Source organism: Aethalodelphis obliquidens, unplaced genomic scaffold (assembly GCF_003676395.1).
Source record: "Aethalodelphis obliquidens isolate GAN/ISIS:26980383/991018 unplaced genomic scaffold, ASM367639v1 scaffold42, whole genome shotgun sequence".
Taxonomy (NCBI): domain Eukaryota; kingdom Metazoa; phylum Chordata; class Mammalia; order Artiodactyla; family Delphinidae; genus Aethalodelphis; species Aethalodelphis obliquidens.
In genome coordinates this window covers 13,769,740-13,782,267 of record NW_020837986.1, presented here as the reverse complement: position 1 = coordinate 13,782,267, position 12,528 = coordinate 13,769,740, and the positions used below count along the sequence as shown (strand labels likewise).

At 37.3% G+C, this 12,528-nt stretch overlaps 1 protein-coding gene across 1 annotated transcript; it reads right to left on the bottom strand.

The window, feature by feature from the left end:
* Positions 1-6,904: 6,904 nt before the first annotated feature.
* On the bottom strand, positions 6,905-9,120 carry DEFB129 (defensin beta 129). Its single transcript, XM_027078058.1, is given in 4 exon segments — positions 6,905-6,963; positions 6,966-7,260; positions 7,262-7,392; positions 9,063-9,120. Coding segments are annotated over 4 exon segments (543 nt in total).
* Positions 9,121-12,528: the final 3,408 nt, after the last annotated feature.

Genomic DNA, 12,528 nt, shown 5'->3' with positions numbered 1-12,528 from the left:
GACTGGAAATTGGGCTATTGTAAGTGATGTGGGTAGTAAAAGGAAGGTCTTCTAATAAGTTAAGGTTCTCTCTCAAACCCTCTTTTCCTATTAGTCCTACCCTGTATTCTCGCCTGCCATAAAAGCAGCAACTTCATCCTTACATATGGGATTACCCTGCTACCTGGCAAAGTAGGAAGGATTCAACTTCATACATAGTTCGGGGTAGGGAAGTAGTTTACTGATTGATTGACTGATTGATTGATTGATGGCTCACTGTAAAGTGCTCTATAGAAGCAGTGCTAGCTAGTGGAATGTTCATGGGCTTCTAATCTGGTCAGTCTGGGTTTGAAGATTATCTCTGAGAAGTTAAAAAATTCAGAGTCACATAGCCCCTGAATGGTAGGGGTTTGGGGCATCACTGGATGTGTCAGGGTGAATCTTAACATTTTTGAGTGGTGGAGTCTGGGGATTGTACTAGGATGTGCTATGGTGAATCCCAGGGGAGAACTTGCGGTCACAATGGGGCTCCCAGGGCTTAGAAAAAGGCTCCTCTCTGCCTTTAAAATAGAAAATAAGATGTTTTCACCAAGAATATTAATGAATAATTGCAAGGGTCGTCATTTCTGGCTTCTCTGTATTTTTTTTTTTTTTTGCGGTACATGGGCCTCTCACTGTTGTGGCCTCTCCCATTGCGGAGCACAGGCTCCGGACGCACAGGCTCAGTGGCCATAGCTCACGGCCCCAGCCGCTCTGTGGCATGTGGGGTCTTCCTGGACTGGGGAACAAACCAGTGTCCCCTGCATCGGCAAGCGGACTCTCAACCACTGCGCCACCAGGAAACCGTGGCTTCTCTGTATTGAAGACTGGTCAATTCTGTCTGGGAAATGTAACATTTACTCTGACTGGCCTTGGCTCAAGCTAACATTAGGAGGGTTCTACTACTGTAATGAAAGGGGAGGACAGTTATTGGAGACTTACCATAGTTGTGGTTGTGGGATTTCTCTAAGGAAAAGGATATTCTCCAGTATCATTCATCCTGAGAAGAGAAGGGTGAGTTCTATGATAGGAAATGAGGACTCAAAAGAAGCCCTTAAACTTAGGTGAGAAGGAAACTTTCTATTCTTCTGTGAGTGGAAAATGAAGAGGGCACTCCAATTATGAGAAGATAAGCTGGACTTTGAAGAGTTTGGCAAATAGCTGTAGCAGGGAGAAAATCTAACACTCATAAGATATACCTGGGGTTGTTCTGGGAACACGTATTTAGCAGGAGTTCAAATTATTCTTTGTGTGGAAACACTTTTATTGTTGTACAAACAGTTTGAGACACATATCTTAAAAAGTTGCGCTCTAGTATCACTGTGGGGCATTGTGGGAAAATCTTTGTCTTCCTTAGGGTGAAATTGTAGTAAAGAACCAGTAGGTTAAGGAAAGGTGGTCTTTAAGTTGAAGGAGGTGATGTGTAGCAGAGAGGAATATGTTAAAAAAAACTGGGCTAGTGGTCCATACCATTGTAATTTGAGCAATAAAATGAAGTGTGTCCTGGGATATAAAGAAGCAGATTCTGGAATATAATATATAATGTTTACATCTCCATTTTGTAAACAAATGCTCATATGTGGATAAGTGATTTGTTCAAGGCCACACAGCTAAAAAGTGCCAGACCCAGAATGTTAGCCCAGGAGCACTGGATCTGTATTTCTATACTCTTAGATTCTGTACCACAGCCCTCAGAGATATGGCTGTCTTCTCTAGATCAGCATCATCACATTTGTCTAACAGCCCTAGAGCTACTTGTGCCCTCAAACTCTCTAACCTAGTGCTGTCCAATATGGTAGCCACTAGCCGCATGGGACTACTGAGCACTTGAAATGGCTAGTATGATGCAATATGCTGTAATAGTAATATACATATGAGATTTCAAAGACATAGTACAATAAAAGAATGCAAATCTCTTAGATAATTTTTACATTAATTGCACATTGAAATGATAATGTTTTGTATTTACTGCATTAAGTAAAATTTATTATTAATATTCATTTCACCTATTTATTTTTACATTTAAAAAACATCTTTATTGGAGTATAATTGCTTTACAATCTTTATTGGAGTTAGTTTCTGCTGTATGACAAAGTGAATCAGCTTGAGTTTATTTTTATGTATGGTGTTAGGAAGTGTTCTAATTTCATTCCTTTATATGTAGCTGTCCAGTTTTCCCAGCACCAGTTATTGACGAGGCTGTCTTTTCTCCATTGTATATTCTTGCCTCCTTTATCAAAGATAAGGTAACCACATGTGCGTGGGTTTATCTCTGGGCTTTCTATCCTGTTCCATTGATCTATATTTCTGTTTTTGTACTAGTACCATACTGTCTTGATTACTGTACCTTTGTAGTATTGTCTGAAGTTAGGGAGCCTGATTCCTCCAGCTCCATTTTTCTTTTTCAAGATTGCTTTGGCTATTTGGGGTCTTTTGTGTTTCCATACAAATTGTAAAATTTTTTTGTTCTAGTTCTGTGAAAAATGCCTTTGGTAGTTTGATAAGGATTGTACTGAATTTGTAGATTGCTTTGGGTAGTATAGTCATTTTCACAGTGTTGATTCTTCCAATCCAAGAACATGGTATATCTCTCCATCTGTTTGTGTGATCTTTAATTTCTTTCCTCAGTGTCTTATAGTTTTCTGCATACAGGTCTTTTGTCTCCTTAGATAGGTTTATTCCTAGGTATTTTATTCTTTTTGTTGCAGTGGTAAATGGGAGGGTTTACTTAATTTCTCTTTCAGATTTTTCATCATTAGTATATAGGAATGCAAGAGATTTTTGTGCATTAATTTTGTACCCTGCTACTTTACCAAATTCATTGATTAACTCTAGTAGTTTTCTGGTGGCATCTTTAGGATTCTCTATGTACAGTACAATGTCATCTGCAAACAGTGACAGGTTTACTTCTTCTTTTCCAATTTGGATTCCTTCTATTTCTTTTTCTTGTCTGATTGCTGTGGCTCAAACGTCCAAAACTATGTTGAATAATGGTGGTGCGAGTGGGCATCGTTGTCTTGTTCCTGATTTTAGAGGAAATGGTTTCAGTTTTTCACCATTGAGAACAATGTTGGCTGTGGGTTTGTCATATATGGCCTTTATTATGTTGAGGTAAGTTCTCTCTATGCCTACTTTCTGGAGAGTTTTTTTTTTTATTTTATCATAAATGGGTGTTGAATTTTGTCAAAAGCTTTTTCTGCATCTACTGAGATTATCATATGGTTTTTCTCCTTCAATTTGTTAATATGGTGTATCACATTGATTGATTTGCATATATTGAAGAATCCTTGCATTCCTGGGATAAATCTCACTTGATCATGGTGTATGATCCTTTTAATGAGTTGTTGGATTTTGCCTGCTAGTATTTTGTTGAGGAATTTTGCATCTATGTTTATCAGTGATATTGGTCTGTAGTTTTCTTTTTTTGTGGCATCTTTTTCTGGTTTTGGTATCAGGGTGATGGTGGCCTCGTAGAATGAGTTTTGGAGTGTTCCTCCCTCTGATATATTTTGGAACAGTTTGAGAAAGATAAGCGTTAGCTCTTCTCTAAATGTTTGATAGAATTCACCCATGAAGCTATCTGGTCCTGCGCTTTTGTTTGTTGGAAGATTTTTAACCACAGTTTCAATTCCAGTGCTTGTGATTTGTCTGTTTATATTTTCTATTTCTTCCTGGTTCAGTCTTGGAAGGTTGTGCTTTTCTAAGAATTTGTCCATTTCTTCCAGGTTGTCCATTTTATTGGCATATAGTTGCTTGTAGTAATCTCATGATTCTTTGTATTTCTGCAGTGTCAGTTGTTACTTCCCCTTTTTCATTTCAAATTCTGTTGATTTGAGTCTTCTTTTTTTTTCTTGATGAGTCTGGCTAGTGGTTTATCAATTTTGTTTATCTTCTCAGAGAACCATCTTTTAGTTTTATTGATCTTTGCTATTGTTTTCTTCATTTCTTTTTCATTTTTTTCTGATTTGAACTTGATGATTTCTTTCCTTCTGCTAACTGTGGGGTTTTTTTGTTCTTCTTTCTCTAATTGTTTTAGGTGTAAAGTTAGGTTGTTTATTTGAGATGTTTATTGTTTCTTCAGGTAGGATTGTATTGCTATAAACTTCCCTCTTAGAACTGCTTTTGCTGCATCCCATAGGTTTTGGATCATCATGTTTTCATTGTCATTTGTCTCTAGGTATTTTTTGATTTCCTCTTTGATTTCTTCCATGATTTCTTGGTTATTTAGTAGTGTATTGTTTAGCCTCCATGTGTTTGTATTTTTTACAGATTTTTTTTTCCTGTAATTGATATCTAGTCTCATAGAATTGCGGTCAGAAAAGATACTTGATACAATTTCAATTTTCTTAAATTTACCAGTGCTTGATTTGTGACCCAACATATGAGCTATCCTTGAGAATGTTCCATAAGCACTTGAGAAGAAAATGTATTCTGTTGTTTTCAGATGGAATGTCCTATAAATATCAATTAATTCTATCTTGTTTAATGTGTCATTTAAAGCTTGTTTAAAGCTTATTTATTTTCATTTTGGATGATCTGTCCATTGGTGAAAGTGGGGTGTTAAAGTCCCCTACTATGATTGTGTTACTGTCAATTTCCCCTTTTATGGCTGTTAGCATTTACTTTATATATTGAAGTGCTCCTATGTTGGGTGTGTAAATATTTACAATTGTTATATCTTCTTGGATTGATCCCTTGATCATTATGTAGTGTCCTTCTTTGTCTCTGGTAATAGTCTTTATTTTAAAGGCTATTTGGTCTGATATGAGAATTGCTACTTCAGCTTTCTTTTGATTTCCATTTGCATGGAATACGTTTTTCCATCCCCTCGCTTTCAGTCTGTATGTGTCCCTAGGTCTGAAGTGGGTCTCTTGTAGACAGCATATATACAGGTCTTGTTTTTGTATCCATTCAGCCAATGTGTGTCTTTTGGTTGGAGCAATTAATCCATTTAGATTTAAGGTAATTATTGATATGTATGTTCTTATTATCATTTTCTTAATTGTTTTGGGTTTGACATTGTAGGTCTTTTTCTTCTCTTGTGTTTCCTGCCTAGAGAAGTTCCTTTAGCATTTGTTGTAAAGCTGGTTTGGTGGTGCTGAATTCTCTTAGCTTTTTCTTGTCTGTAATGGTTTTAATTTCTCCATCGAATCTGAATGAGATCCTTGCTGGGTAGAGTAATCTTGGTTGTAAGTTTTTCCTATAAAAGTGAAAGCATCACTTTAAATATGTCCTGCCACTCCCTTCTGGCTTGCAGAGTTTCTGCTGAAAGATCAGCTGTTAACCTTATGGGGATTACTTTGTATGTTATTTGTTGTTTTTCCCTTGCTGTTTTTAATATTTTTCTTTGTATTTAATTTTTGATAGTTTGATTAATATGTGTCTTGGCGTGTTTCTCCTTGGATTTATCTTGTATGGGGCTCTCTGCATTTCCTGCACTTGATTGACTATTTAGGGAATAGTCATGTTAGGGACTTTCCCATGTTAGGGAAATTTTCAAGTATAATCTTTTCAAATATTTTCTCAAACCGTTTCTTTTTCTCTTCCTCTTGGACCCCTATAATTTGAATGTTGGTGTATTTAATGTTGTCGCAGAGGTCTCTGAGACTGTCCTCAATTCTTTTCATTCTTTTTTCTTTATTCTGCTCTGTGGTAGTTATTTCCACTCTTTTGTCTTCTAGGTCACTTAACTGTTCTTCTGCCTCAGTTATTCTGTTATTGATTCCTTCTAGAGAATTTTTAATTTCATTTATTGTGTTGTTCATCATCGTTTGTTTGCTCTTTTGTTCTTCTAGGTCCTTGTTAAACATCTCTTGTATTTTCTCCATTCTATTTGCAAGATTTTAGATCATCTTTACTGTCGTTACTCTGAATTTTTCAGGTAGACTGTCTATTTCCTCTTCATTTGTTTGGTCTGGTGGGTTTTTATCTTGGTCCTTCATCTTTTGTATACTTCTCTGTCTTCTTATTTTGCTTAACATACTGTGTTTGGGGTCTCCTTTTCACAGGCAGTGGGTTTGTCGTTCCCATTGTTTTTGGTGCCTGCCCCCAGTGGGTAAGGTTGGCTTGTGTAGGCCTCCTGGTTGAGGAGACTTGTGCCTGTGTTCTGGTGGGTGCAGCTGGATATTGTGTTTCTGGTGGGCAGGGCTGTGTCTGGTGGGGCAATACTTTTTTAAAGCATTTTTAAATGCTTTTTAGCTTTTCAGACCCTATTTTTACATTTTTTAATGTGGCTACTAGAAAATTAAAAGTTACCTACATGATTTGCATCTGTGGTCTGTATCCTGTATCTATTGGAAGCACCGCTCTACCTATTTCCTGTTGTCTCACTGGGAATCATGTTGAAAATGCCTTGGCTCAGAGATAGAAGTCATATATCTTCTCCTTTCCCCTCTTCCCTCCTCTCATTCCCCCATATTTTTATCTTAAGTGGGCTCATGAATTTAGGTTATGTTCTTCTGTGGAGAAGGTAGACTTGCTCTCCCCACATTCTATTTTGCATATGGTTCTTTCTGTGGGAAAAAGCTATGAAAAAAGAAAGTATGTCTGCTGTTTTCATTCCTGTTGCCCCAAGAAAAGCACATAATATGAGAACCATAAATCTTCATTACAGAGGCTTATTTTGGGCCATCCTTGGGCCAAATTCAATGTTGTAGTCAGCATTCCTGGTGCTTGCTTTCTCCTGGGTACGTAAACTAAAATTCTATCTCTTTCTAGCTCTATCTCCTCTGTGAGGCTCCTGAGAGAATGATAACATTATGTAAACTGTGGGTGCTTAAACAGTGTTTATTGAATGATGATAAAGGAAACAGTTCTATGTCTCAGTTTATAGACAGCAAAGATAAAGAGGAACTTGGTGTTTTAAAGGAAAGACCCACATCCCTGCTCATCTGCTTCTTCCAGCTACAGTCATGTTGTCGGCAGTGTCTATGGTGGTGGTGCTGGTGGTGGGGAGTCAGTGGCTGAATCTCTTCTTTTTTTGGTGTCACTCTTGGTAGAAGTAGCAGTGTGTATTATCTTTCCTGCAATCATGGGGTTGGTGGTGACAGACTTCACGGTGGTGACATTTGGGATGACGCTGGTGTTGATGTTAGCAAAAGTGTTGACACTTTTGAATTTGGGCAGAAGAGCTAAAATATGGTTTTTTGTTTGCATCACAACACTAAAATTCTTGGTAATTTTTGGCACTACCTGAGAGTCCTCTTCAAGTGTGTGGAGCATTTCATTTTGTATGAAGCTTTTTAATCAATTGAACCACTTTTGGTCCAATACAACATTTTTTCTTTTTGCATTTATCTACCTCTTTTTCATCCCTGGCACAGTGGTCTTTGCATCTCCCAAAACCCATTACACATCTTCCCAAGCCAAAGTATTCTGCACAAAGAAAAGAGAAAACCAAAGTGCTAAGGTTAATAACTAGATATGATGTTAAAATTGCTGGAACAAGAGGGATAGAGGCAGAGGGAGTTGTTAATGCTAAATTTTAAGTACAGTGTTTAGGGATGTTGGTGGAGGCAACTGGCAGGCCAAGAGAGTCTTTGTACACCTCTGAAATCCAAAATAAATCTCTAGTCTCCCTTCATTGAATAACTTGAAACATCTAAAGAAGAAAAGGGAATGCAATTATTTGCTTCAGGGTAAGATTTTAGACCTCTAATCGTAGACACTTGTAGAATATCACTATATCTCCCCATGATCCTAGGAAATACCAACAAGAGTAAAATCTATCATAAAACTAATTCAAGAAAGAATTTCAAAAGAGAATCAATGGACTTTCAGAAGTTTTGGGCTCTTGCCAAACTCACTGTTCCATGACCTCACTCTCCTTGACAATCGCTTGACCTGTGGTTCCTGGGGCATGGTGTTCTATCATTTTCAGCCTCTCTGGACACTATGTCCCTCAGAGGTCTTATTTATTATCATAGCCTTAACCTCATCTCTATGAAGATAACCCCCACATTGTTATCTATATCTCTGAATTCCCTGCTTAGAGTAGTACATGACTCATCTTCATCTGCTGGATGATTTTTCCATCCCATTGTTCCATTTATTTCTCTTTTCCAAATCAAGAAGCTTCTCCCTCACTCAACAATTCAACTGATTTTCTATAAAGCACAAGAGATTTATGTAGCACCTAATGTTCACATACATTTCAATATTGTTTCTCACCGAAGACAACACTGTAAAATTCTTGTATTTTAAGCAGCTACACTGATTAACCCTACTATCTTATGTGGAATTTGAGGCTCAAGTTTGACTTTACCCAAGATGACACAGCCATACTGGCTTATATTATAGCCCTTCTCTTAAGGTCCCAAGATAAAAAAAAAAAAAATAGAAACATCTTTGACTCTTTTTCTTTCCCTTCCTAAACCCATTGCCAATTTAATATCTGGATGATTCTTGTATATTGAAACAAGTCTCAATGTTTCTATCTTCTTTTCAAAAAACAGTGACCAATGCTCTGATTCAGCTTTTTGCCATGATGTGTTCCTAGATGCTCCTGTGGGTAATTTGGGGATTTCTAATAAAACAAAGCTGAGAGGAGGAATGAAATTCTATAAAAATCTGAAAAATTTGAGATGGAGAACATAGACCTGTTTACTGGATCCTCAGAGGAGATTTTCTGAGTGTAAGGTTAAGGACTTCCTCCTTATTATACCAAGGTACAAACTGATAGGAACCTTTACTTCAAGAGATGATTTAAATTAGAAAAAGAGCAAAAATGAGGTAGACTTGGCATGAGTCCCAGATGACAACTATTAGAGGGCAGGAAGGCAGTTTTATATGCTGGATAATTTCTGAGTACACAAACAACACCCTACTTTCTCTGTAGCTTCCTGTGTTTACCCATCAGACACAGTCTGGGATTGGAGCCTATGGGGATATGTGGGGGATGGTGTATGACTGATGCAATACATAAACTTTTCAGCCATATCTTGGGCATCTCATTTTTTAGCTTCTCTTTGGGTTCCCATTATTATGGACAGCCAAATCCCTCCTTCCTCAAACCGCTCCCTCTTAAACCTAGGATTTCACATTACCTGTGTTCACTTGGTACTGTAGCATGAGGCTGGCAAAGATAGGAAAAAGGAGCTTCATGGCTGGGTGCCAGAGAGGAAGCCTTGGATCTGGGTTCGTGTTCTTGAGCTCCAGCCTTTATTGGCATCTTCATGGCCTTAGGCTATGAGCAGTAAAGTGCAGCCAAATCTCACAGCAATTGTGTTTTCTATGATTCTGTTTGAGAATAGCCTTTCCTGAACACCTCATGCAACAAATTTCCTGTTCTTGATCCTGGGGGCGGGAATATAAGACACATAAGATATGAAAGAAAATCCAAACTCTTTACACTTCTCCTTCTTAAGGTTTATTCAGGGCAAGAGTAATACATCTGCTTCACTATCTGTGAGCCTAGTTTTGCCTAAGGCATTTAGTGTATGAGATTCAGAAGAGCAGAACTTGCTATAACCATAGACGACTGGAGGATAGAGACTCTGTCTTTTTTGTATTCTTGTTTCCAATGGCCAATATGCGTACTGAATCAACATAAGAACTCAATATATGTTTGTTGAATAAGTTTGTGGGAGGCAGTTCTTGGCATGACTCTAACTTCTTAAAAAAACGAGATATAGGGCTTCCCTGGTGGCGCAGTGGTTGAGAGTCCGCCTGCCGATGCAGGGGACACGGGTTCGAGCCATGGTCTGGGAAGATCCCACATGCCGCGGAGCAGTTGGGCCCGTGAGCCATGGCCACTGAGCCTGCGCGTCCGGAGCCTGTGCTCCACAATGGGAGAGGCCACAACAGTGGGAGGCCCGTGTACCGCAAAAACAAAACAAAACAAAAAAACGAGATATAATTAACATATAACATTATATTAATTTCAAGTGTATATCATAAGGATTCAATATTTGTATATATCCTCAGAAGTGGATTTGCTGGATTATATGGTAGTTCTATTTTTATTTTTTTGAGGAACCTCCATATTATTTGTATAGTGACTGAACCAATTTGCATTCCTACCAACACTGTACATAGGTTCCCTTTTCTCCTCACCTTTTACATCCTCGCCAACACCTAGCTCATCTTGATGATAGACATCCTAACATGTGTGAGGTGATATCTCATCATGGTTTTGATTTGCATTTTCCTGGTGATTAGTGATGTTGTACATCTTTTTATGCACCTGTTGGCTATCTGTATGTCTTCTTTGGAAAAATGTCTATTCAGATCCTCTGACCATTTTATAATTGATTTTTTTTTGCTATTGCATTGTATGAGTTCTTTATATGTTGATAATTCAGATATTAACCTCTTATCAGATATATGATTTGCAAACATTTTCTCCCATTTGGTAGGTTGCCTTTTCATTTTGTTGATGATATTCTTTGCTGTGCAGAAGTGTTGTAGTTTGTTGTACTCCCACCTGTTTATTTTTGCTTTTGTTAACTTTGCTTTTGGTGTCAAATCTAAAACAATCATCGCCAAGACTGATATGAAGGAGCTTACTGCCTATATTTTCTTCATGGAGTTTGATGGTTTTAGGTTTTACATTCAGGTCTTTAATCCATTTTGAGTTAAGTTTTATATATGATGTAAGATAATGGTCCAGTTTCATTCTTTTGCATGTTGCTGTACAGTTTTCTCAACACCATCAATTAAAGAGGATGTCCTTTCCCCATTATATATTCTTGGCTCCACTGTTGTAAAATTAATTGACCATATATGTGTGGTTTTATTTCTGGGCTCACTATTCTTTCTGTTCAATTGATCTACATGTCTGTTTTTATGCCAATGCAGTACTGTTTTGATCACTATAGATTTGTAATGTATTTTGAAATCAGGGAGTGTAATACCTCCAGCTTTGTTCTTTGTCAATAGTGCTTTTCTATTTTGGGTCTTTTGTGGTTTCACAGAGGTTTTAGAATTGTTTGTTCTAGTTCTGTGAAAAAAGTCATTTGAATTTTGATAGGGATTGCATTAAATCTATAGATTGCTCTGGGTAGTATGGACATTTTAATAAAACTTATTCTTCCAATCCATGAGCATGAACATATCTTTCCATTTATTTGTGTTTTCTTCAATTTCTTTCATCAATGTCTTATAGTTTTCAGTGTACAGGTTTTTCACTTCCTTTGTTAAACTTATTCCTAAGTATTTTATTTTTTGATGCAATTGTAAATGAGATTGTTTTCTTAGTCTCTCTTTCTGATAGTTCATTATTAGTGTATAGAATCAACAGATTTTTGTTTATTGTTTTTGTATTCTGCAATTTTACTGAATTTGTTTATTAGTTCTACCAGTTTTTTTTTTTGGTGGAGCCTTTAGGGTTTTTAAAAATATGTAATATCATATCATATGCAAATCTTCACAATTTTACTTCTTCCTTTCCGATATGGATGGCTTTTATCTCTTTTTCTTGACTATTTGCTCTGGCTACAACGTCCAGTACTATGTTGAATAAAAGTGGCAAGAGTGGGCATTCTTGTCTTGTTCTTGATCTTACAGGAAAAACTTTCAGCTTTTCATCATTAAGTATGATGTTAGTTGTGGGCTTGTTGCATATGGTCTTCATTATGTTGAGGTACATTACCTCTATACACACTTTGTTGAGAGTTTATATCTTAGACGAATGTTGAATTTTGTCAAATGCTTTTTTCTACATCTATCGAGATGATCATATGATTTTTATCCTTCAGTTTGTTAATGTAGTGTAACATATTGATTGATTTGTGAATGTTGAACCATTCTTGGGTATCTAGAATAAATCCGACTCAATCACAGTTTATGATTCTTTAAATGTATTGTCGAATTTGGTTGGCTAATATTTTATTTGGAATTTTTACATCTATGTTCATCAGTGATATTGGCTTGTAATTTTCTTTTCTCATCGTGTCCCTGTCAGGTTTTGCTATCAGGGTAATGTTGGTCTCATAAACTGAGTTTGGAGGTGTTCCCTCTCTTCTATATTTTGGAAAAGTTGAGAAGAATTGGTATTGATTTTTCTTTGAATTTTTGATAGAATTTACTGGTGAAGGCATCTGGTCTTGGACTTTTTTTTGTTGGGAGGTTTTTTTTTTTTTTTTTTTTTTTTTTTGCGTTATGTGGGCCTCTCACTGTCGTGGCCTCTCTCGTTGCGGAGCACAGGCTCCGGACATGCTGGCTCAGCGGCCATGGCTTATGGGCCTAGCCGCTCTGTGGCATGTGGGATCTTCCTGGACCAGGGCACGAACCCGTGTCCCCTGCATCGGCAGGTGGACTCTCAACCACTGCGCCACCAGGGAAGCCCTGTTGGGAGGTTTTTGATTACTGACTCAATCTCCTTACTAATTGGTCTGCCCAGCTTTTTTATTTCTACCTGATTCAGAATTGGTAGATTGTATGTTTCTAGGAATGTATCAATTTTTTCTTTCTGGATTGTCCAGTTTGTTGTATAACTTTTCATACTGGTCTCTTACGATCATTTGTATTTCTGTGGTGTCAGTTGTAATGTCTCCTCTTTCTTCTTCTGAT